At 41.5% G+C, this 26,936-nt stretch overlaps 1 protein-coding gene across 2 annotated transcripts; it reads left to right on the top strand.

The window, feature by feature from the left end:
* Window positions 1-336: 336 nt before the first annotated feature.
* Window positions 337-26,936, top strand: fam124a (family with sequence similarity 124 member A). Of its 2 annotated transcripts, none has more exons than XM_030757621.1 (4): window positions 337-615; window positions 4,862-4,893; window positions 15,446-16,212; window positions 25,884-26,936. In XM_030757621.1, exons 1-4 carry the CDS (start codon window positions 560-562, stop codon window positions 26,691-26,693), a joined length of 1,665 nt encoding a protein of 554 aa, XP_030613481.1. In that variant the 5' UTR covers window positions 337-559; the 3' UTR covers window positions 26,694-26,936. The 2 variants fall into 2 exon arrangements, with proteins under 2 accessions (XP_030613481.1, XP_030613480.1); XM_030757620.1 differs by having other exon boundaries at window positions 338-615; window positions 15,440-16,212.

Below are 26,936 nucleotides of genomic sequence, written 5' to 3'. Positions count from 1 at the left end.
ACAGAATCCAGAACTTTTTATTTTAGCAATAAGTGTCCGAATCAAATAAAGTGGGACAAGCTGTAATTTTCTCGCTACACAGCCTGTGTGCATTTTTTTTTCTTGTTTTAGGAAACAATACTTTAAGGGCTCAATTAAAGACAAAAATAAATAAAAATCACTAGTAAGATTTATATTTTTACAACATGTGAAACTGGCATATGCATGACGCAGCAGAAAACGGACACAAGTGAGGAAAATCCAACCTCCTAAAATGTTTTACAAGTTTGCATACTGCGAATTCGTCTGTCTCCTGTCTACACTTGTAGTTGGCAAATTTCCCACGGCCGCTGAAGGCATCCCGTCAGCGCGCAGCTGACGCAGGAAAGTCAGCCTGTTGCTCCAAAAAGTTAAACCCCCTCAGGTCGTGTGTGGACTCAGATACCGGCGGGGATTCAGACCGCTTTCTGTTCGTCTGTCTCGGCGTGTTCTCTCCGAGCGTTGCCGTGTTTTTGAATGCTCGCTTTTACGGCTTTCACTGAAACAATGCAGCTAACCGCTCCGCAGCCCACCCTCTGAGATGGAGAAACCCCTGACAGAAGATGACTGCGTGGATTCAGGAGCCGAGACTGGAGGGTGAGTGAAGCAGAAATAATAGATGCAGAATATTTTAGTTTTTTTTATTATTGTTATTATTATTATTGTGCATTCTCGGTTTTATTAAAGATATGAGATAGCCCACATTTTAAATTAGGTTTGGCCGCCCAACTCACAGCCGCTGCAAGGGAAGCCCCAGTTTGAGTTTTTGTTTTTCAAAATTCATATATCACACAGGCTACTGACACAGGCTTAAGCGCAAGACAATATTCAGAAATGTTGTGTTATTATTATTTCTAGTGGAAGGTTAAATCTTGAAATACCTAACTCGAAGGTGTTCGTCAGGAAAGCGAGTTAAATTAACGCTGTTTACTCCTTTGCAGCCAATAAACAAAGATGTGCCTCGGTATCTCCTGCGGTATGTCACCGATGGATGTTGTGCTATAGTGAAGGCTTTACTAGTGTGTTTCTCTATGTGTGTCTGTGTGAGTCTCTAAGTTAAAAGCCAGGTTAACGGGTTTTTAAAAGTCTGTTTTAATACCATAAACGTGACCGTCATTTCTTCAAAATCTTCAGCTGATCTTTGGGATCCAGTCTTACAAAAAAAATGTATTTGTCCAGGATCATTAGCAGATTAAAATTCTTACTGGCTGTGGTGAGTGTGTGAAGTCTGCCTTCAGGGTTTTCCAGAAAGGCTTTCTGATAGAAGCGTTTATCAGCTTGATGAAGTGAGAGGGCAAAAAAACATATGGAGAAAGCAGGATAAATGCTGGATAAATGGACCAAAATACAGGACTTTAACCCAGGAGACGGAGGTTAGAGTCCTGCTGGTTTTTCTTTAAAAAAAAAAAAAAGATGAAGTTAAAGTGTCTTCAGCTATTTTTGTTTTGTTTTGTTTTTTTTCTCCACTTTTCATTTGCAGCTTGGTTAGTTTCAGGAAAGATAACTCTTTGGGTTGGAGTAAACCCTTTCACAGAAAGCCTTTGTGCCTGGAAACCCTGAAGTCAATCTTACATGTGTAGAACAAACCAGAGGAATGATTGCAGCAGCATGAAGACTTGGAATAAAAACGTGACTATGTCCAGTCCTAAAGCTTTTAAGGACGTCATCAGAGCCAAGAGTTTGTCGTTTTTCACAGCAATTAGCCACAGGGCTGACTGCACTGCACATATGTTACTGAGCATCCAGATTACGCCTCAGATTACTGTTTAAATGCACATTTGGGCCAGTTTCTGTTTCTTTTCGCCCTCTCCATTGTATTAACCATGTCCATACATATCCTTGATGTGATCCCTCGAGCAGATATGTGGAATAAAGAAAAGACTAAAAGTCTGGTATGCAATCAGGCCAATCAGCATGTACTCTGCATATTTTTTATTACAGGATTTTATTATAGAGATAGCAGAGCAGTGTCACTTCTTAAATAAAGTAGTTCAATGGTGCGAGCACGAGTTTTTCTTTGATTGTGTAACTGCAGATATTTAAGAAAATATAAGCCAATCATGTCAATGAGTCTAGCTGAAATTTTAAAATTAATGGTTGCCACTGTCCCCGGGCTCTTAGTTTCTCATAATTTAGCCTGTAATGTTTGTTTGTCTTAAACTGACCACCTGTGCAGTTAATATGAATATGTAGCTTTCATATCGCAAAAATTGTTTCATTAATTCACACATAAATGTGCCAGACTGCAGTGAAAAAGTGCATTTTCCTGTGTTGTTAATAGTTAAAGACACCATGACAAAATAAAGACAACATTGTTAGAATTACAGCAGTAAAAGTACATAATTATATATGTGGACTAAGTATGAAAACCATCTTTGGTAAAATGTTATGTAACAAACTCCTAAAAAGTTAAGAAGACAGCAAAATATAGTTTCATTAGGACCAAATGTTATAATCTGTAAGAGAGCATCTCTTTCATTTGGGGAGTAAAAAAAAAAATATCATGGACACCCTGGAAAGTGCTGATGTGAAAGGAAAGCAGGGCCATCCACCTTCACCTGGTCACACACCCCCCCCCCCACCTCCCATGCCTCATTCCACTTCCTGTTCATCCACTCAGTGTAGAGCTTCTGCACACCACCAGTCCAGCTGAATAACATGAATAAATATTTTGTTGGTCATGTCCACCTTAACCTCCCTACATGAAAACTAATACAACTCGGTCATGTTGGTTGTGTAAAATAGGCCACTGTCCTGGGGGAAGTAAGACGATAATGTTATCATCTTATTGGATGCAGACTTTCCATCTACCATCAATCATCTCTGATTTCTTTTAGGATTCTTCATATAACCAGAGCCCAGCTTTAGAGGTGATAGGCCATAAAATGCTCATATGAGTCACTGGAAGTCAAACATATGACGATTCATTGCTTTGTGTTTAGCTTCTTTGCACCTTCATCCCTTTGTTGTCATCTGCTGCCCCTTTTCATCTCTCCCTCTGCGGGTCAAACAAGCTTTTTATACTCACTTTGGAGTGCATCAGGTCACCCTGCGCTCACGTGTGCGTATGACTGGGCTGCTGCCTGTCTTCGCTGCACTTTGTGTTTATTGTTTTTGGGCGCAGATGAAGAGAGTCAGCGCAGCCAGACTGGGAACCGCAGGCGGGATGCTAGCCGGCACTGTTGGGGTAGTCCTGCCAAATGCTCACACCCAAAGGAACCATCAAAATAAACCCACTGGTGTGCAGCTGCACACACTACTACCTCCAGCTCTATTTCAAAGAGTCATAAACCTTTAAAAATAAAAAAATGAAAAAGTGGAGGGAAATTTTTTTTCCAGAGATGACAGTCTGACTCTGTGTCCTTTTGCTGCAAGCTTCAGCTTGTTTATATTATTCATTATATCCATCTTTCTATCTACGGCAACAGTTTTGTGTCTTCAAGTCCATCATCTTCTTACCTCTGCGTCCTCACCCCTGCTTTTCCCCTCACTCACACCCATTCCTTTCTCTGCACCACTAATGCCCAGTAGTTAGATTGATAACCTCCTGCTGCAGGAAACAGACTTCTCTCTCTTCTCTTCTGTTTCCTGCAGCTCCAGAGACCTTATTAGTTTAGAGATGGACACACAGTGTGTGTGTCTATGTGTGTGTTTGTGTGGAAGAACAGTGCTCTCTGTCTGTCAGAGGACTCCTGTGGGACTAATATTCTCAAGTTGCGATGCATATATGTGAACCTGGGTTACACAGCGGTTTCACCAAATTGTTAAGCGTAGGATGTGCCGTAGCTCCTCTGTCAGTCTTATTATATGTGAGCAAACATGTCTTAGATGTAAGTAATTACATAAAATGTCAGAATTTGACTCTAATGTCTGGTGATCAGATTAGCTGAATCTAATTCTCCATCTCCTCTCTGAAGTTTGAGAGTGGATAAATCTCCAGAAGGTGATGAACCAAGACCCTTTACTTCAACAGATACATTTCCCAAATGCACTTATTTCCTTTCTTATAAAGAGCTCTGCTTAAAAATGGATGCTAACAAAAACACTGGAGCCTGGACATGGTTAGTGCTGCATATTGCAAAGATCAGAAGACCAGATTATCTTGACTTGGCCTTACTTACATTATTTCCACCAGCCTTGTAGCCACTTAATTTATGTACCAGTTTTTGCAGTCATTCATATTTGGTTTGGCTAGAAAAACCAAACTAGTAAGTTTTTAAGTTAGTTTAATCAACTGTATGACTGTTAACATTATTTCTATTTACATATAGTAACTACCAGTGAATGTTTTCAGTAGTTGTGTAGCTCTTTTCGTAAGATGTATTATTATAATTCCCAATATGTGTGAGCATATTTTCCACATTAGTTGTTTGTATTTGTCATTATTTGAAGTTATATGACTCAAACACAGCGTATAACTTCAGCGGTAGAGCGCGATCATTGTAACTTTTAAAAACAGGGGGGTTTTTATCCAATCTGTTAATTGATTAGAAACATGCAGTAGTCAGTACTCAAGTAGAATACAAGTGGCTAGAAACTGTACTGGATCACAGTAGTGGAAGTAGTACTTGAGCAAATGTCTGTGTTTTATCCCTTCCACTAGAAACCACTCTGAAATATGTGTGTGCATTTTTGCTGACCTTCCAGCTGGACCTCTCCTACTGTTTAGCCAGATGTCAGCACTTCATTTGAAATAGGAGCGTGTCATTCTGTAAATCATGTAGATTGCTGTTCGTACTGTAATATAAACTTCTGTCTCCTCTCTCTGTGTTTTGTCCTCTCTTTCTCTCTGTCCACATGTGCTCTGTCTTTTTTTTTTTCTGTTTTCTTTTGTCCTCTGCAGGTCTGATTACAGTCCCTTGTCCTCAACCAGCAGTAAGTAAAATTAACAGTGACACGAAGTATAGCTAACAGACGCACACACGCACACAGGCATGCACACAAAGGCACAGCTCAGGCTGTGTCAGGCGGGGCTTTATCTCCCTAATGTACACTGACTAAATAAATCCACTCACAGGCGAGGATTGTGTTTGTGTTTGTGTCTATGTGTTTAGCACGATCCACAGCAGATTTTAGTCTTTGTATAGCAGCAAGCTGCTTGATTGAGTTTTTCTTCCTTCATCGCCCTCAGTGTGCATAGTAGGCATTACATATGACACAGTAGATATACTAATGTTAGCAGCCACAGGGTCAAATTAAACATTTGTATTGGTGGGGTAAGAAAAAGTAAAAGATAAAATGGGGGGGGGGGGGGGGGCTTTGGAAGGAAGATGATAAAAATCTTAATGTGATACTAAAAAGGGGGGAAACAAATTGCACACAGTTGCATGAGATAAACAATGCAGTGATTTTCCAGGATAAACAGCTGCACCCAACAGGTCCAGCTGTTCACATATGACAAGAGGCACATCTAACCAAACTGAGTAATTTCAGCTAACTATTACATTTGTAACACATTTCTACAGTTGGATAATTTTCTTATTTTTTATATTAATATTTGGATCTTGTTTTGGTAGATTTGGCCATATTTTTCATTCATTATGACAGAGAGAGAGAGAGAGAGAGAGAGAGCTTGTAAAGCAATCAGGTCATTGATCCAGTCACAAATTTATTTACGCGTACACACAAAGTTGGCTATGTGAACACACTTTGCCTGAGCACTGAAATCAGTCCTCACACTGAGGTTTTGCAGACACATGATCACTCACCACATGATGTTAACTTTGTCCACCATTTTGGGCCTGTGACATTGTAGGGTCGAGCGAATAAGGCTCAAGTCACACAGGCTCCTGGCAGCCCACGAGGGGGGGCGAACTGCAAATGTTCTCCATTTCCAGTTTGCATCGTACTTTTTCAAGCTTCACTACAGTTTGCCTAGTAGCAAGCAAGTGTTTGGAGACAAGTCAGTGTGTTCTATGCAAACTGTGGGTGACAGCAGAAATCTGGTAGTGACCAAAGCAATCCCACAGAGGTGTTTGGTGCAGCTCCTTCTTTGCGACCGATTTCACCTAGCATTAGCCGGTAACCTCCAGGAACCACTAGCCAACCAACAGGGCGCACATGACATGCAAGAAACTTCTGTATTTAGCATTTGGTGATTTCCTAATAATGAGGTGATCCGGATAATAATAATTTACACAGTCTGGTTAACCAGTTGTTTTCCATACAAGCTGTTTGATCATCTCAGTGCCAGTGTTTCTTACTCCATTGGATTTTAAACAATGTCACCGCTTTACCAAATCTCAGAAATAGCAGTGAATTATAATAAATTGTAGATATTATTAGATAATAATTCAGCATTTGGACAGAATCATCTGTGGTGGCTTTTAAGTTGTATCTTTGTAAGAATGATATTGAAATATCACTGATATTGAAATTACACCTTGGTATTGATGATTGTGATTGAGGTTAAGTGGCTACTTGCCCATCTTGTACATTTGTACACAGTGTGAGTGTCTGCGTAGTTTTCTTTGAAAGAGTTTGATTGTGAAGGTCTGTGTTTGCAGAGGTCACGGCCTGCCCTCGGGCTGCTTGCCAGGTCTCCAGGCTTTTTTACAATGGGAAGATTATAGCCAATATTAGCCCATTAATCTGGTCTACAGGAAGCTGCGTTATCCCACTCACACCACACCCGTAAGCCAGGAAGCAGTGAAACACACACATACACACCCACAGTGATCCAGCAGAGAGTGTCTGGTTTGGTTTTCCCCTGTTGTTTCCTGTGTCATCACTGTGTCAGATGAGCTTCTGCCCACCATTGTCATTACTGGAGGTCAGAGCTGGAACAAAATGTGCACTGGCGCACTGTCCGAAAACACAAGAACTTTAAATACATGCTGTAGGAGAGAGTGTAGCCACATTCACAAAGGCACTGCTGGACCAGAGCTACCAGTGAGTGCACATACACCCTGCATGTGTTCATAGATGGATATACAAGCAGAGGAGCTTTTTCAAAGGAAAATTATTTCTACTATTTGCCCAAGAAGACATTTGTTTCTGATTGGCTGACAGCTGTCTGATTACTTTGTCTAATAGGACATGATATATAGTTCTGTTTAAAACAGGCTGTTTTGCAGTAATTCCAACAAATGTGGTGATCAAGAATCCTTTATCCTTTCTGTCTGGTACTCATCTTTAGCATGCATGATAAAATTTTGCATGCAGCATCACTGTAACAGTGCAAGGAGTAGGGATACTACAATAAAAGCTGATATCTTGTAATAGAATCTACTCCTAAGACACTATCAAGGTAGCCATCTTCTACTGCAGTGTGACTGACTGTATGTTAAGCCTTTATCGTGCTCCAGAGATGATGTTTTGCATAAGGTTTGTAGGCAGTGTGGATTTTCAAGCTGAGGTTTTGCAGAAATCAAAGTGTTGAAAATTGTGTCCAGTCTGTCTGGATGGCTGTAATCATGGGAATGAACAGATCGGCTGCAGAAACTACAGAGAGAAAAATAAAGTTAAAAAAACAAAACTCCCAGCTGCTGATAACAGCTGACAGAGTGGCACTGCATGCATATGGTCTACATGCCTGAGTCTCCTCTTTGTGTTTTGCCTCCACAGAAGTATATTTAGTTTCTCCTACAGAACTTTCTCATGTTTTAAGTTGGGTCTTAACCCCTGACCTTTGACCTCAGCTAGCCATAAAGCCCTTGGAGATAGATTGATTTCATGCTAAACCACAAAATCAATATGACTGAGTATTTTTCTTTTTTTTACAGTAAGATCTTATGAAACAGAAACTAGAACTTCAGCTGGCAGGGTCTTGAAATGGAAGCTTTTAAAAATATTCAGATTTAAATTTAATCATAATAAAAGTTGCCAGTTGTGAATGAGAGTGAGTCAGTTGGTTGTAGAAAGAAAAATGAGGGGTTACATTAAAAAAAAAAAAAAAATCTTAAGTAGTTTTTAGAAACTGTAGTGATGAGTTTCAGTGCTAAAAGGACAACTCCAGCTGAGGCAAATCTTTCAAGAAGTTTTTACAGAAAATTAATAAATAATGGCAATTAAATCAATTAACATTGAGAACATTGAGAATTAAAATGTAGTTTAAGATTAAATATTATCTCAGCCAATCTGGAAAATAGTGTCAGCACCCACCTCTCCCTCGCTGCAGCCATGCCGGTAATCATGCATAACTGTAAGCCTTCATAAAATTAAGTCAAGACCAAAGTGGTTTCATGCACCAGGCTGTAAACATGTTTATTCCTGTTTTAACGTTGTGTATTTCAGCACCGACTCACTTCTGGAACGTTGCTGCTCAACTGTAATGACTGAAATGTTATATGAATTATTTTAAACTTTCAATATCAGAATCAGCTTTAAACATCCAAATGTGAGCTCTCTGTCACACTGTATGCTTTTGTAATGGAGAATGTGGTGTTTGCTGCTTCATTGCCTTTAATCTGCATCATCTTGGATTCACACTCAAACACTGGGGAAGATGATTCACCGCTCTGTGCGAGTATCCTTTTACACAGCAAACCACTTACAGCCAAAACGCTTTCAACACAGTCAGTTTGAATAGCACCTGATGGGTCAAGGACCACCCATAACAGATCAGCTTATAACACACACACACACATATATATACACACTCACACACAAAATTGTGGTGGTTTCTCCCTGGCTGAATGTGTGAAATCCAGGCTGCGCTTTAAGGCAGCTTGGATTAAGTGTTACCAAATGTGCATCCTCCAGAACGAGAGTTTAACCACGAGGCCAAGATCACCTCTGAATATGCTGCAGTCGGCTTTTTGTTAATGGTTTAATTGAAGCAGTTCTGTCTGTCGGCCTTGTTGTGATAATGAATGGGTGAGCGTGTGTTGATTGAGTGCGCAGTGAAGTAGGACAGTTATTATTGGGTACTAGCTGTCCGACGAGACAGAATGAGAACAAATACAACTGTAGTCAGTTTGTGATGATGTTAAGCATGAGTCAGCTTCATTATGTTGCCTCTGGTACAAGGTCAAATATATTTAACAGTTAAAAAATATGTTTTCTGTGGTGTAATTTGGGGCTTGTGAAAACCGGGACAATGGCCTGTTTTTTGTTGTTGTTGTTTTTTTAAAAGTCTTTCCAGTGAACCACATCAGGTCTAATTCTCCCCAGATCCTTGAAACTGAAAGATTTAAGTTGGTTTTCCATGGATCCCTTTTGGATCACGTCCACCATTTTGAACCTATGAAAACGCAGGTTGCGGTGACCATATTCAGCATTTAATATGCTGCATAATCTACATAACTGTTAAGATTTAAAATCGCATATTCCTGGGTCATCGGCACGGACTGTGATCTGTTCTCTTCATGTCAGGCTAACTGCACGCATTTGTCAATCTCAGAATAAATGGAGAAGATTTCATGTAACACATATTAGTCACTGTTTTTCAGATTAAACTTTTAATGCAGAAACCAGTGCTGGAGAAGTAGCTGTTTTTGAACATGGACTGAGAGTACTTTGGTTTTACCTTGTGATGCAACCGTCTTTCCTCTGGTTTTTATAAGACTGTCGCACCACTAATGTTGCAATCCGAAAATTCCCAGTTGCCTTGTTTTTGTGCCTCTTGTATGAGAAACTCGTTGTCTATAAAATTCAGTAAACCACTAAAACAAATGTCGCTGTCCACACACAAAGTGATGATGTGCTTGTGTTTGAGTGAAACAGACATCATTCATGTCACATCACTTCGTTGCCTGTTACGCCCTCCTAAGCCAATCTGCCTTCTTCCAGGTCTGTTGAGACAGTGAAGGTCACACGACGGTCATGACCCTGGCTGTGGTCTCTTCACTAAGCTCCTCTTCTAAACTTTGCCTACATCAGTCTATTGTAACACATCTAATCTATCTTCTTAAGTCTGAATCTAACAGCAGTTTTAAGCCAAGAATAGTGTCTCTGCATTTTGGTCTAATGGCTTTTATCTTCTGTGAAACTTCAGGGTTGGCTGCTTTCACATATAGAGCCCTTTGTATATTCCGCTCTGGGAAAGGAAGTCGGCAATTCCCTTTATTTTCAGGTCCTTTGCTTATGTTGCACTTTAGAAGTGATATAGCCATGTCCTTTTGTGTCTTCGAGACAACAGAGCAAACAAGCTTGTTTTCTTTCTCACTGCATCAACTCATGCAGTTTAATTTAATTATGTGAAGAAATGCAGACTTGCAGTTTTCTCTCATGTATATCAGACCAGAGTGTGAGATCAGCTGACGAGCAGAGATCCAAACAGAAGCTCGAGCTCTTATCTCAGAGGACAGCAATATATCACATTAACCCAGTCTTTTTATGAGAACTGCTTACGTGATTGCGGGTGGGGTTATTGACATTTTTTTCTGGCAGAAAGTCGCATGAAAAGACCAATCGGTTTCAAAAACGCTTCCATATGTTTTATTAGTTTATTTTTAAAGGCTGAAACACCCGGGCGCCGTAGCTTTTAGCAGCCATGAACACAAGTAAACAGTGCTGTCACTGGGAACTGTTCTCTGCTTCAAATTTGGCTCTCTGCATCCGTTACATTAGAGGAGACTGCCCTTTGCTTTCTACATCTCATTGGTGCCCACTGTATAACTTTAATTTAAAGGGGTTTGGCCGTCACACGCATACTCAGCGTGGTTCAGACACGATCAAATAAGCCTGGACTTAGAAAATTAGAGACAGGAGCGAGTGAGATGAAAAGAGAGCTCAGCGAAGTGGGCAAGGCTGAGAAAATGTAAGTAAACTACTACGAACTACTTGTTAAGTGAAAACAAAATTGGTTCTCAGCAGGTTTCATGAAGGTTTAACTTCCTCCTGAGCTGGCTTATTGATGTTGTACTTTAATGAAAAAAATGTCTAAACTGTTGTTGGGACATGACAGATCATAATGACTGATGATGTGAAAATGCAGTATCAACTAATAAGCACAAAAATTGCTGTGACCAGCATATCCAGTCAAGTCATTTCATATAATTTTCTTGTGGCCCATTAGGAAGTTTTTCGAGGCTCATCACACACCAGTGAGAACACTGTATGAGGATTCAGAGTCACAGGAAACATGGCTGGTGCGATACATTCATTGTTGATTTTTGGCATTTTCATGTTTTTCATCAGCAGTAAGAAAAATTAAAGAATATAACCAGACTGGATCCTGGGTCCTATCTTTAAAACAAAAAAAAAAAAAAAGGGAGGGAAATTTTATCTCCTCTTCCTTTAAGTCAGCTTTCTTTTCATTGGCTGCTGCTTGCAAACACGAGGCTGAAATAGTGAGTGGGTTTTGCTGAGAACTGAGATGTATGCCTGAGATGACCGTATTGATATACGCAGGATGTGCGCTCTCTTTGACGTCATGCAGGTGGAGAGCTGAAAAATTGTTAGACAGCTTATAGACTAGTCTGACGCCTGAGAATCCGGCTCACAGTGCTTCTGTTAACACTGACCTCGTTATTTAAAATGAGCATCCACCACTGTAACTGTACAATACTCTATGTTTAACAGAAAATGGGGGGGGGGGGGGGGGGCAAATATGAGACTTTAAAAAGGATATTTGCCACAATCTGAATGTGAGAACAGCTTCTCTGTGTGAGTGACACTTTAAAATGACAGAAAATAATAAGTAAAGATTTTACTAAACTGAAAATGTTTACGTTAGTGTGAAGACCTTAACATTTATAATGTTTTGGCAGCAGTCAGTCAAGTGATGTATGAGTCTTGGAACTTGCATCTCCCTCTTTTCTCTTTTTTCTTTTTTACCAGACGACAAAAAGGGGCCCACAGCTTGAATTTCCAAGTTCAGTTGTTTTGTTTTACACTGAAGGCCCAGCTAGCTAAAGCTGTGACTGGGGTTCGTGTGCACATGCACACACAGAAACACACACCAAGGCGAGGTTGAGTTTTTGCTGCTAATCACTCTCATATGTGGAGGGGCCGCTGGAAGGCGTGTTGTTTTATCTCACATCGTCATCTGCGGGTACGGCAGCAAGCATGTGTTCCTGGTTAATATGTATGCACAGAGAGAAGGTAAGAGTTTCTGAGAATTAGACAAGACAGGCTCCTCTATAAATGTGTGTGTGTGTGTGTGTGTTTGTGTGTGTTTTGTGGATGTTATGCGCATGCATGAGTTGTATGTAGTCAATCGAGTCAGTTAGCTTGAAGACTCAAGTGGATTAAGAGCTTAGAGACACACTTCTCCAGAGCTTTACCCACAAACACCCTACATTCCCTTCACAGGATTGGGGAGACTTAATCTCTGATTTATTCTCCTGTGTTCCAGCTCCCCATTAACCCTGATTGCCAAGAAAAGTACTGCTTTGTACAAAATGTTGGAATTTTATGTTTAAGAAAAGTGGTCCCAAAAAAAAAATGCACCTTGTCTGTGAACTTGCCAAGTTATATTTCAGTTGTATTCAAGATGGAGACATCTGTGAATCTAATGAATTAGATTTTTAAATTTACCTCGACACCGGACAAGACACAGTAAACAGCTCCTCTCATTGGTCAGAGCTGTCTCCATTAATACAGTTGAATCAACCCTCTCAGTGTCAGCCTCACCAAAACTTGAACAGTACAATCTCTGTCAGGATTGTTGCATCCTGACCACACCACCTCAAAAACAATACCTTTTAAAAAAAAAAAAACCTCACATTAGCTAAAGCTGCAGAAGTAAAAGGAACACAGCAGGTTGGCAGCACTGTTGACTTTTTTCCATCGTCCTCTGTGGCAGCACCGTTAATGCGCCACAACTTTTTAATTTTGATCAGTCACTGCTACAGATACAAGTCAGCTGGTGCCCAAAGTGAACATGCATGTGTGCCTTTTAATGCCTGACAGAATAGTTGAAGGCAGAGAGAGACGGATGAATTCATTTGAGATTCGAGTGTCTGTGTAGGATTTCAAACATCCATTTGTAGCTGAGTCATAAAGTGTTTCAAACAGCAGTTTCAGTTAGCTGCCAAGGAGACAGACACTGTTTCTAATACGATCAGACAGAAATAAGCAGGGTGTCTGGCACTCAGTGTGTGTAGGAGACTAAATTGATGCGTCATTCTGTTTGTGGCCTCCTAAGAGCTTTGGGTACATGACAAAGTATAAGATGAAGCTGTGTTCACATATGCACTGGAGCCTGAACTTTTCCAGGACTTACCAAACAGAAGCAAGTCCGATGTGACCTGCCAGCTCCCCAGTATAAAGTGTCTGCTTGGTTGTGCCTGTGTGAGAGAGAGCAGTTAATATTTCAGTTAATATTCCATTCACTGCGTGCACGTCGGGGTGTGCTCCCTCCCGCATGCTTTATCCAGGCAGCTCCCTCACCTAAACCACATGCAGTATTTCCATTAGTGAGAACACGGCCGAGCCATGCTGTTTCCTGCTGTGTGCTACATGTGAGAAAGGAAAACTGTGGAAAATATCCCGACCTGAATCTCCCAAAATTGTCCTCTGCGAAAGTGTGTGTGTGTGTGTGTGTGTGTGTGGTGGCAGTGGTGGTAGGGGCTTAAATTTTCAAGTTACAATAAATGACTTTTTTTTTTTGAAAACAAGATGAAATTGTTGACACTTTTCTGTTTTACTGTACTTTTTCTAATGAGGCAGACAGGATAATTAGGACAAAGGTTTTTTTTCCCTGATTTGCTCAATTTAGTTTGGACTCATGAAAACTGATACTGTGAGAGGTGTGTGTGGCAGGATGTAAAGTGTAAAGAAGTCAAGCTGTCTGTGTGACAGTGCAAAGTGCTGCAAATAGCCTTAAAGATCCCTGTCATCCATGTGTTTGATGTCTTGATGCCAGCTACATGTTAACAGTGATTGTAATGGGATCAGGCTGATGGTAATGACCGCAGTGGTGTCTTTCTTTCTGTGTGTGTGTGTGTGTGTGTGTGTGTGTGTGTGTGGTGTGTGTGTGTGTGTGTGTGTGTGGGTGTGTGTGTGTGTGTGTGTGTGTGTGCGCGCGCGCTCCGCTTAAACCTGCAGAGGAACATTCTTGATCCGGATGTCATTACCTCTTTAGACAAACGGAGCTATTTAAGGACACTTTGGGTCAGAGTTGAGGTTTGATGCCATTTTATCAAATCTAAATTTGCTATCAAATCTGCTTATAGAATCTTATTCCTTTTTAAATACCCTGAATGATCATTTTTGGTTTGTTCCAAACTGCCGTTTTCAACATTTGTGTGACAAATGCAGCAGAAATAGCCATTCCAAGCAGCTCACTACCTGACATTGGTAGAGAGGCAGGGTAAACCAGAGATAGGTTGCCAGTCTAACACAGAGAGACAGGCAGCTGTTCACTCATATCTTACGGCCACTTAGAATCACCAGTTTCCAAGTCTGTGGACTGTGGTAAACCAGAGCACAGAGGGGGAAAAAAATGAATGAAATATGCCTGAATTTATAGGAAACACTTGCCATCATATCTTACTTTTACTGAAGCTATTAATATTTGATAACAACATGTCATTACACCTCTAATGGACACCTTTTAGGAGTGTTTCATTGTAACCACAGAGTGACATTTAGAAAATGTTACCTCTTTGGTCAAGTTGAAACTGTCCTTTTACAAAGGCCAGCGGGACTCGAAAGACAAAACCTGTCCCCGTTTGGCCTCTCAGTTTCATGGAGGGTTTTGGCAATGGCAAAACAGTACGTTGTGTCGGGGACAAGCAGACTGTGTGTCCTTTCCCAAAGCACAAACAAAATGGGACAAGCCCCCTGAGAACTCTGATTAAAGACTGTAGCGAAAGTTCTCTGAAAACAAAGAGTGAGTGTACATGGAGATAACAGGCAGTAGTGTGAGTTTGTACATGTAACATACAAGAAAAAAAAAAAAAAAAAGCTAAGTTAAATGTATCAGCAACAAGGAGATGTGGGTTTGCAGCACCTGTGTCTTGGTGCCAAGCTTTTCCAGGTCAGAGGTTCAGGGAGAGGCTGCACCTGAATGCATCGCTCCTGCTGTGGTCTGGAACATTCCTCTGGGTTTCAGTAATGACTCCTAATGGCACTAATGAGCCTCCACAGAGGAGCCCTACTCCACATGAGTGTGGTAGAAAGGAGGGAGGGTGAGAGAGGGGAGAAAGGTAAACATCAGAATTGTAAGAAAGATGGAGTTGGATGTGGATGAGTGAAATGGAGAGCTGGGATCTAGAGATCTGTGGCAATAGTGAAAGGGAGAGAGAAAATATGTGAAAACTTAAACAAAGAGGTAAACAAAGGAAAGAGGGAATGTGTTGCAGGAAAAATAGTCCCAGTGTCCAAGGGAAAGATGGCTGTGGCGGTTTGGGGGTTTTGTTTACAGGCAACATAATCCTGTTATTTAAGCAGTCACATTGTTTTAACTTTTTTATTGCTGTGTCTGTAATAATGAAAACTTTAAAAATATTAATGTTATCTCATCTTCTTCCTGTTTTCCACACCCCATTTTGCTTCCCTGTTTCTTCTACTTTTTCTTGCATATGTGCTGGTGGAGGTGAGTTATCCATGGGTGAACTCCAGGATCCCTTCCTCGTCAGCGTCCACCTCATTGCTGACCCCGGCGAGGGCAAGTTCTTGCAGCGTGCTGCCGATGCCGTGCTGGCGTGGGTTCACCCTGAACTGCAGCTCTTCAGAGTCTCAGAGCGGGCCTCCGTGTCTCAGCGATCTCGGTCGAAGCGGCATCAAAACGGAAGTCCAGCTTCAGCCTGCCAGCCAGCCCTGGCGGTCATCCTATTCCTCCAGGAGGCATACGGCGGTGATGAGCACATACTGATGCTGCATCGCGCTCTGCAGAGGCCGCCTTGGCACTACCACCACACTGAAAAAGTCAGCAATGGCCGGCGGATGCTACCTCTGACCCCATGCAGTCAGGACTTTTTCACTCTATCTCCTGGCACGCCACTCTGGGCCGTGCGGCAGGTTCACTATGGGAGGGAAATTGTGCGATTTACAGTGTATTGCCGGCATGAAAATTATGTTGACATGGTGCGGCTGTACAAGCTGCTGCTTCAGCGGAGGGTAGCACAGAAGAAGGATGACTTTTGCTTCTTTGTGGTGTACTCCAACCCTGATATGGAGATCCAGCTGTCCTTTAAGAGGCTCCCACGAGGCCACAGTCCCATAGTGTTGGACTCAGCAGTAATGGAGGTGAGGGTCCGGGATGTTGGAGTACTGGTGCCCCTGCTGCCACACCCCTGCAGCCCAATCAGTGAGGTGCGCTGGCAGACGGAGGACTATGATGGAAATAAGATCCTACTGCAGGTAAGAGTTTGTTTTTGTTTTGTTTTGTTTTTTTAAAGATCTGTGCCTTAAAAATCTCAATGCCTCATCTTAATACCTGCCTGCATTAGCCTACGTACCCATTTAGCTATCTCATACACGCCGTGCTTTAGTATGCCCACAGTTGCTGCACATCTGCAAGACACATTGCAGCCCACCTCCATTTAAGGCTTTTTTTTGTCACACATTGGAGTTAATAATTGTCATATCTATTTGTTAGTGATGCCTGCTGTGTTCTGCATTGGGGGTCTTCTTGCTGCTGGGTCCATCTCCACTACATATGTATGTGGACAGGTGGGAATGTGTCAGAAAAGAGACATGCTGACAAATGTAAATAACTGCAGATGGAAACATTAGTCTTCTTTTGAAAATAGTGGCTCTGACTGAACTCTAACTGTTGCATAGGAAAACTACAACTCAGTGCATAGTGTGATTTATTTATTTTTTTAACAGTAAAGAATGTGTGTGACATGTTTTTATACCTGCAGATATACGAAAAACTACGTGAGTGATTTCAATTAAATCTGATGAGATGATGCAAATTTATAATTAGCTGGTCTCGTGTAAAGGATTCATATCGTTGCTCAACTCTTGAAACATGATACTAAAGAGTGATTCACAAGTCCTTCCTTGTGTAAGACTGTTTGCTATTTAAAAAGTAAAAAAATGGGCTGGGCTTGCAGTGTTGGAGTCTGCGTTTAATTGTATAAAAGAAAAGCAGACAAGAGTGGCAGTTTTATAGGTGGAAGAAAAAGAAGAAAAGTTCAAACCAATTCTCAATCCAGAAATAACAAGCTCATACAGCCAACAGAGAAGCATTAAATGCTTCTCTGTTGGCTGTATAGATGGATTAAATTAATGGCCCTACATTAAAATAACTAAATTTTAGTTATTTTAATGTAGGGCCATTAATTTAATCCATCTATCCTTCCATACGAACGGTGTGGGAAAAGCTCGTGCGTTTGAATATAGATGTTCACACAAAGACTGACATGCACCACACGGTCCTTGTTGGAAGGGTATCAGTTATCAGGGGATATGTGTTCAGGCGGTGGGAGATAAGAAGTGTTGAAAGTTCAAGCCGATTAAGCTGCAGTCCATTACTGGGATTGGAAAAGCACTGAGAGAAACAATCAGCTAATAAATCATGACAATGGACCATATGCATGATGCTTAACTGCCACCTGGAATGAAGTCATGTAGACCTTCACGTAGTAAAATTTACTTTGTATTACATTATTCATTTTATATTCCCAAAATTATTCACTCACCCATCCACATTATTGAATTCAGGTGTTCCAGTCACTTCTATGGCTACAGGCGTATAAACGAAGCACCTAGGCATGCAGACTGCTTCTACACACATTTGTGAAAGAATGGGTCGTTCTCAGGAGCTCAGTAAATTCCAGTGTGGTACCGTGATAGGATGCCACCTGTGCAACAGGTCCAGTCATGAAATTTCCTCACTACTAAATATTCCACAGTCAGCTGTTAGTGGGATTATAACAAAGTGGAAGCGATTGGGAACGACAGCAACTCAACTATGAAGTGGTAGGCCACGTAAAATCACAGAGTGGGGTCAGTGGATGCTGAGGTGCACAGTCTGCAGAGGTCACCAACTTTCTGCAGAGTCAATCGCTAGATTAGCTCAAGAACAGCACACAGAGAGCTTCATGGAATGTGTTTCCATGGCTGAGCAGCTGCATCCAAGCCTTACATCACCAAGTACAATGCAAAATGTTGGCTGCAGTGGTGTAAAACACGCCACTCCTGGACTTAAGATCATTGGAGACGTGTCCTGTGGAGTGACAAATCATGCTTCTCTGTCTGGGTTTGGTGGTTGCCAGGAGAACGGTACTTGGATTATGGTGTGGAGTTTTCAGGAGTTGGGCTCGGCCCCTTAGATCCAGTGAAAGGAACTCTTAATGCTTCAGCATACCAAGACATTTTGGACAATTTGATGCTCCCAACTTTGTGGGAACAGTTTGTGGATGTCCCCTTCCTGTTTCAACATGGCTGCACACCAGTGCACAAAGCAGGTCCATAAAACATGGATGAGCAAGTTTGGTGTGGAAGAACTTGACTGGCCTGCACCTGTCCTGACCTCAACCTGACAGAACACCTTTGGGATGAATTAGAGTGGAGACTGTGAGCCAGGCCTTCTCCTCCAACATCAGTGTCTGACCTCACAAATGTGCTTCTGGAAGAATGGTCAAAGATTACCATAAGCACTCCTAAACCTTGTGGAAAACCTTCCCAGAAGAGTTGAAGCTGTTATAGCTGCAAAGGTGGGCCGACATCATATTAAACCCTCTGGATTAAGAATGGGATGTTACTCAAGTTCATACGTGTGTGAAGGCAGATGAGCAATACTTTTGGTAATATAGTGTACATGTTTCAGTCTGAAAATTGTTTTACATCTGATTCTGAGTTGATTTATAAAACAAGTCTCTCATGTCAGCATCATTAACATGAAACTATGACAGACTAGCCTGTCTTAGCATAAAGGCGCGGGGGGGGGGGGGGGGGGGGGGGGGGGGTATTAAATATGAAACTAGAGGCCAATCAAACAGCGGTAAAATGATATGAACAGAATAAATAATCTTCCAAAACATCAAATGGATTCTGTAAAAATACTCATACTGATATACAGATTGGACTCTTTAATTTAAAAAGCTGTTCTACACCTTAAACACATGTGCAAAATGCATATTTTGACAGACTGGCCTGTGATAATGGCATCACCCAGCTCTTTAAACCAGAAAGCTTTAGCCTCTTGGAAACCTGGTGCAACAGATGCAGCTGTAACATTTCAGGATAAAACATTCTGACATGTTAAAGTAACGCTGGAACTCTGTCAGACTTAATCCTGCCTGCTTTTGAAGTGCTCGGTGCAGTCTGCGTGGTGGTTTTTACTTGTCTTTTCCCTCTAATAAATATTGAAACATACATACAGTACTGTGCAAAATTCTCGAGCCATCCGGATTAATTGAAATGTATAAAAACATGGAAATGTAGAATATAAGGCAAAAACAGAGTTTGTGAATATACAAGAATAATTCTCCAGGCTTCTTGAAGTGCATTCAAAGCTCTTCTTTGGATGTTGGCTGCCTGTTGCTCTGTTCTCTGTCAGGATGATCTCGTAATGCTCGGGGGAGGCCAGTCCATTACATGATAGGCTTCCAGTGTATGTTTTTCCATCCAGGTATGCTTTTGCCACACTGGCTTTATACTGTTACTATAAATACTATTTTTGAAGCAACAATTTTGTTTTATTCCTGTCAAACTTTGTTTTCTTTGGCATTTTCATATATTCAACTCCAGAAATGGGCACAAATTATGTGTTTTTGTGACAGGCTGCTAGTAACAAAGTGCATAAGATACAATTTAAAATTAGTTCTGCTAAGTTGTCTGTTATATCTAGACACAGCAGGTCTAGATGTGGTTCATTCACTGTCTTTTTTAATGCTTGAATCACTCATAGGTCAGTATTAATTGGCTTAAAAAACAAACAAACAAATAAAAATTTGTCTGAAAATGTTCAAGTACAAGTACTGGAGGGAAAATGAGTGAAAAAGCAGTCGATGTGCAAAGAACAGCTTTGAAGGACCTTCAGAAAGCCTGGCTCCTTGGAAGCAGAATATAAAGAAATGAGGGCTGGGTCAAGACTTTTGCACAGTACTGTGTTTCTTTGTTGATTTGTATCCATGTGTTGCAGTGCATCTTTGTTGCTGCACCTGCGCTTGCCACATGTTATTATTCAGTGTCTCCAGTACCTATGACTGCTATAGGAACTTAAATACATTCGATACTTTAAAATCATCAGGTTTTTATAATTTTGGGATTCACTTGTTATGAATACAGCCTGATTCTACGATTAGTGAAAGGATATTTCATAGCACAAAGTGCTTCTTAGGAGATGCTTTTCCCTGCTTAATGTGTTTTTATATTTAGAGTTTTTATTAAAGGAACATATTCTCCTGCTCAGTCGTTAAACGTTTGTGTTGATGACCCACCAAAAGTTTTCATAATCATGCGAACTTTAAAAATGCTCCATGCAGCATTTTCAGAATTCTGCATGTCTGGGAAAAGAAATCTTCCGGCCTTATTATCCAGTTCTGTTTTCTTTAGGCTCTGAGGAACAGGATCATGAAATGAAAGTCTGTTTCATAATCTAGAGCATTGTTAAGCCATACATTTCTTTGAAAACCACGGTCACGCTACCACACACGAGCAAAATGCTGATCATGTGAAGAATTATGTTTATAAACTTTAAATACGGTCCAAATTTGATGCTTTCCACAGCATTGTTGAGAATTAGTATTCTGTTGTCATAGTTTTGCTTTGGCCAGATATCCGGCTGACCTGGCTTATCCTCAGATAGCTAAAGCTTACAAGTGTAAGGGTCTGATAATCACCATGTCACCAGTCTCATTACCCAGCACCCCCTGCTGTGTCTCCTCACCAGCATTGTGGCATTTTGTCCTCACAGAAAACCGGACTCGTGCTGTCATGTATTAATAGTAGACAGAGATGCAGGCTTTCGCCCAAACAGGCACAAAAAAAAAATGTTTTAGTAAATAACGAATGTGTGCAGCTGTTTGGCACAAGCCTCAAATGAAGAATGAGCAACTGCTGGGAGATGTACATTTTTATTTACTTCTTAGAGCCTCTTGTTTATCATTGAAATGTGTCAGCAATGAGAGAATCACACCAAATGAGCCAGTAGAATACGTTGGAAACGCTAAACCTGTCCCAACAATAAGATTAGTGTTAGTATTAACACATTGTGCAGCTAGTGAAGCTAATATTACCCTTTTTATTGTATGCCCACAGACCAGAAATATATCAGAACTGTAATACTGAGGGAAAACAGAAATTATGGAGGCTTTGAGACCAATGTGAACCTATTAAAAACAGAGAGTCTAAATTATTGTGTTTCTATGTCACCTTTTATACTACAGTGCAGTCTAAACTCTTTTATTGTCAGCGTTCACTGATGATACCCATCTCTTCACAAAGTTTTATAAACTTCAGCTTGGTAGATTATGCTCACAGACAGAGAAATGTAGCTGGAAGGAAAAAAAAACTGCTCCACCTTTGTCTCATTTAGTGCTTTATTGAAGGAATGAATGGTCATAATGCAAGGAAAATGTGACGCCACTGCTTGAGAGCAGAAGCAGAACACGAAAGACAAAGAAAAGAAGAGTAAGAAAAAGATAAACAGGATGAAGTGACTGTAGCAGAGAGCAGGATGGAGACAAGGGGGAAACATGGTTTATAAAAGAGTCAACTTTGAGACACTGAGCAGGGAGAGAGGAAAACACCGGGGGCTTGTTACACTCTTTTACTCTTTTTACTTACACACACGCACTTGCACTTGTGAGGACCCTCTTTGGCATGAAACGGTCTCAAAGCCCTAGCTCCAATTCAACCATAACCCTTTAAAGCTGAAGGATCAGAAAGGGATTGCCCTAGCTTTGTGAAAATCTCATACAGAGTTTCAGTGTAAAATCCTTCCTCAGTTCAAAATAGTGATTTACCAAATTGAGGTGCATCAGTAAAACTCCTGAAATGTTACTGCTAATGAAGTCTGCAGTGATTAGTGCTAGAAAAACAATTCTCTCCAGTCTACAGCCATGCAAACAGGATGCCACTGTTGTGAAGCATATGTTGCTTCCAGAAATTACAGTTTCAGACGTGCAAAATAGAGATGCTCATGTTTCATAACTGTAATTATTGTTTTATTGTATAAAGAAATGCTGCCTGCATGCTTAGAACTGTGTCGTATTTTTGTGGTCTGTTTGCATTTAATTATGTTGAGTTAGTATTTACTGAATTAATCAAATCTCAGTTTCAGTTTTTAAAAACTATTTACAGCTATGTTAAGGTTCTTTCATGAATGAAGCATAAAATCAAATTGAAGTTTTACTTCTTCACAAAACAGTATTTAACAAGTTAGATTACACTCCTGTTACTCACCCGTTTCTTTGTAAACACAATACATCAGCTTACATTAACTTTGTCACTTTGTTGTGACAAAACATATTTTTTATAATAAACTACAGTACACATTCAGTCGCCAGTTCTAACCAAATGATATTTCATATAATGCAATGCTGTATATTACAATCAACAAGAAAACCATAATATTGCACTAATTATTTGTTCAACTTTCTCATATTTGAAAATTTCAATAAAAATTTCCTAAAACTTAAAAGAACATTTTCCAGTTATTTGTTTATTTTAACCGAACAACATATTATGTATATTATGTCTTATACACTGCTCCAAAAAATAAAGGGAACACTTAAACAACACAATATAACTCCAAGTAAATCAAACTTCTGTGAAATCAAACTGTCCACTTAGGAAGCAACACTGATTGACAATCAATTTCACATGCTGTTGTGCAAATGGAATAGACAACAGGTGGAAATTATTGGCAATTAGCAAGACACACTCAATAAAGGAGTGGTTCTGCAGGTGGGGACCACAGACCACTTCTCAGTACCTATGCTTTCTGGCTGATGTTTTGGTCACTTTTGAATGTTGGTGGTACTTTCACACTCGTGGTAGCATGAGACAGACTCTACAACCCACACAAGTGGCTCAGGTAGTGCAGCTCATCCAGGATGACACATCAATGCGAGCTGTGGCAAGAAGGTTTGCTGTGTCTGTCAGCGTAGTGTCCAGAGGCTGGAGGTGCTACCAGGAGACAGGCCAGTACACCAGGAGACTTGGAGGAGGCCGTAGGAGGGCAACAACCCAGCAGCAGGACCGCTACCTCCGCCTTTGTGCAAGGAGGAACAGGAGGAGCACTGCCAGAGCCCTGCAAAATGACCTCCAGCAGGCCACAAATGTGCATGTGTCTGCACAAACGGTTAGAAACCAACTCCATGAGGATGGTATGAGGGCCCGATGTCCACAGATGGGGGTTGTGCTCACAGCCCAACACCATGCAGAACGCTTGGCATTTGTCAGAGAACACCAGGATTGGCAAATTTGCCACTGGCGCCCTGTGCTCTTCAGAGATGAAAGCATGTTCACACTGAGCACATGTGACAGAGTCTGGAGACACCGTGGAGAGCGATCTACTGCCTGCAACATCCTTCAGCATGACCAGTTTGGCAGTGGGTCAGTAATGGTGTGGGGTGGCATTTCTTTGGAGGGCTGCACAGCCCTCCATGTGCTCACCAGAGGTAGCATGACTGCCATTAGGTACCAAGATGAGATCCTCAGACCCCTTGTGAGACCATATGCTGGTGCGGTTGGCCCTGGGTTCCTCCCAATGCAGGACAATGCTAGACCTCATGTGGCTGGAGTGTGTCAGCAGTTCCTGCAAGATGAAGGCATTGAGGCTATGGACTGGCCCGCCCATTCCACAGACCTGAATCCGATTGAGCACATCTGGGACATCATGTCTCGCTCCATCCACCAACGTCACGTTGCACCACAGACTGTCCAGGAGTTGGCGGAGGCTTTAGTCCAAGTCTGGGAGGAGATCCCTCAGGAGACCATCCGTCACCTCATCAGGAGCATGCCCAGGTGTTGTAGGGAGGACATACAGGCACGTAGAGGCCACACACAATACTGAGCCTCATTTTGACTTGTTTTAAGGACATTACATCAAAGTTGGATCAGTCTGTAGTGTGTTTTTCCACTTTAATTTTGTGTGTGACTCCAAATCTAGGCCTCCATTAGTTAATAAATTTGATTTCCATTGATGATTTTTGTGATTTTGTTGTCAGCACATTCAACTTTGTACAGAACAAAGTATTCAATGAGAATATTTCATTCATTCAGATCTAGGATGTGTTATTTGAGTGTTCCCTTTAGTTTTTTGAGCAGTGTATAAAAAGCAACATTGCCGTACATTTGAATCCTTGTGTATATAAACAAAAGTCCCTCAAATGATGAATTAACAATCATTTTCTGTCAACTGATAACTGATAATTTCAGTCTTAGACTAAGATACGCTTAACAAACACTTTATGAGGTACACCTTACTGGGTTGGATCCCCTGTTGCCTTCAGAACTGTGTTATTTCTTCATGGCATAGATTCAAGAAGCTGCTGGAAAGATTCCTCAGAGATTTTGGTCCATACTGACATGGCATCACACAGTTGCAGCACATTCCACCACATCCCAAAATGCTCTAAAGGATTGAAATCTGGTGACTGTGGAGGTCATTTTAGTACAGAGAACTCATTGTGATGTTTAAGAAACCAGTTTGAGATTATTTGAGCTTTGTGACATGGTGCGTTATCCCGCTGGAAGCAGCAATCAGAAGAAATCCAGAGGTGCTCTTCTGCATACCTTTGTCATAACGAGTGGTTATTTGAGTTACTGTTGCCTTCCTATCAGTTTGACGACGTCTGGCCATTTTCCTCTGACCTCTGACATTAACAAGGCATTTTCTGACAACTCTCTGTAAACCTTAGAGATGGTTGTGTGGGAAAATCTCAGATCACCAGTTTCTCAAATACTTCGACTTGCCTGTTCAAAGTTACTTAAACCTTAAATTTTCTTTCCCATTCTGATGGTCTGTTTGAACTTTAGCAGGTTGCCTTGACCATGTCTGCATGCCTAAATGCACTGAGTTGCTGCCGTGTGATTGACTGATTAGATATTTGCAATAACAAGCAGTTGAATACCTCAACCTAATAAAGTGGCAATTGAGTTTATATGTGGTGGATTCAAGCCATCGTTATCAGACAGAATATTTATTAATGTTAAAAATAGAGACTTAGTGATTTCCTGCACAGACTGTAGTTTGTTGTGAGGAAGCGGTAAATCACAGTCAACCTCATCATATTTATTGTTCAACATATGGAAATCTGCAGACTCCCTTCGATCCCTGTGCTGTTTCAGAAAATTGTCTTGGGGCTGCTGTGTGGAAAGTTATTGCTTCTGCCTGTATTGTCTGGTTGGAAAGCTGGATGACAGAGCTGACAGGAGATCAGAAACATGGAGAAACTATCAACCAACCTGCGGATTTCAATATATACAGAGGAGGAAATCATAGATGAAACCTGAACAGACAAAGCAATGAAATGAATACTGCAGCAGCTGCCTTACATGTTTAAGACAGCGTTTATGTCAGAACAGGGGAATGTTGCATCACGTGTTTTCCTGCTTCTATGTGGATTATAATTGCCTTTTAGATTTGTAATATTTTTTCTAAACAGCACTCTCTGATTTTAGGATTTTTTTGCTCCATGAATTGACATATGTACACGTGGGACTCCTCTGGATGCTGATGACTTCTCCAGCTGTTGATGTGATTCACAAAGTGGCCAGGCTGAGAACAGGGGGGGGGGGGCTTTTGGAAACCCCGGGTTTCCCCTTGTACTTCTCCCTCCTTCACTTTACTGCCTCTATGTTGTGTGAGGAGTGTCTCATTGCAGAGTAGCTCCCTACAGAGGGAAGTTAATAGTCTTGAACCCACATATCTCATGTGAACAAATATCTCACCACATGTACAGAGCATACAGATAGTCTGGTATCACAGTAGGTAGGTAAAGGGAGGCTGTTCATATACTATAACTTGTTTTGCTGAGCTACCTATCCCACATGGTGATATGAGCCTTGACCCAAAATGGAATTTCTGAACCTGTATTTTTACTGATTTTTCTTTTCCTTCTTCTCAGGTCCAGGGTGCATACTGCAAACATAGACGCGATCCCTGTTACATATCCACTGTCACTGAATCAACCTCAGCTCCATCCACCTTCGCCCGCAGCGCCACCTCTCACAGGAACCGGCGTTACCATCAGCGGGTGACATCCCGTCCAAGAGTCCAGCCATCCTCCCACTACTCCATCCCTCTGGCATGTGAGGAGCCAGAGGAGCAGGAGCAGTGGCCGGACCAGCACCATCTTGACAGCTGGAGGTCCCAGTGGAGGGGCCATCGATCCGGATCCCTCTTCTCTCTACCCAACCTGGGCTCAGCCAGCTCCCGCTCTGCCTGTTCCTCTCCAGGGCCTTGTCCCAGTCCCCATTACAGGAGCCACTCCCTTCACCGGAGTTCTTCACTTATCCCACCCTTCCGGCTCAATGTGGATGCTCTGATCGGGGCAGAGGAGACAGATGTGGATACAGGGAACAAAGTAAATCCAGGTAGCAGTGTGGACCTCACAGTTGTGTCTGCATACGTCAAATCAAGCCTTCCACAGACTCCACGGCCATTATCGGCCCCACCAGAAGACATCGGACCCCGCCTCTCTCCTGTCATCCCAGAGGGCGGCTACAAATCAGCCACACTGGGCTGGACTCCAAAGAGCTTCTCCATCAAAAGCTCTCAATCTGCCTTGCAGTTGTCATGTCCCCAAAGCATCAGTGCGAACACCCTGTCCTCAAGTGTGGCGTCAGTAAACCAGTCAGACGGCTGCAGCATAATTAATGCACCAGCTGAAGAGAAGGACACGGCAGAAGAAGAAGAGCAAGAATTCTACATCTGATCTTTTGCTAAAGGCTGAGCGGACTCACTCCGGCCAGTAATGTCAAATCTTAGTGCTGAGACAGACAGCTCTACTCTGCTCCCTGGTGTTTGATAGTAAAACAACAACAAACTGAAGCCACATTTTTGTGCATGTAGATATAAACTCTGTAAATGCTATTTCACATGTAATTCCACACATTTAATGGAGCAGTCACATATCTGTGTACAGAAACACTATTCAATAAAATATTTCATCCCTTTC

Source organism: Archocentrus centrarchus, chromosome 21 (genome assembly GCF_007364275.1).
Source record: "Archocentrus centrarchus isolate MPI-CPG fArcCen1 chromosome 21, fArcCen1, whole genome shotgun sequence".
Lineage (NCBI taxonomy): Eukaryota > Metazoa > Chordata > Actinopteri > Cichliformes > Cichlidae > Archocentrus > Archocentrus centrarchus.
Note: the sequence above shows the minus strand (reverse complement) of the source record. Positions and strands in the feature narration are given on the sequence as shown.

Bases quoted from the DNA above. Each gene is read 5' to 3' on its own strand.
- fam124a (XM_030757620.1), top strand. From the start codon at position 560: ATGGAGAAACCCCTGACAGAAGATGACTGCGTGGATTCAGGAGCCGAG. The intron at 4,894-15,439 runs GTAAGTAAAATT...GCATATGTGCTG, and splicing joins TCCCTTGTCCTCAACCAGCA to GTGGAGGTGAGTTATCCATG. The intron at 16,213-25,883 runs GTAAGAGTTTGT...CCTTCTTCTCAG, and splicing joins GAAATAAGATCCTACTGCAG to GTCCAGGGTGCATACTGCAA.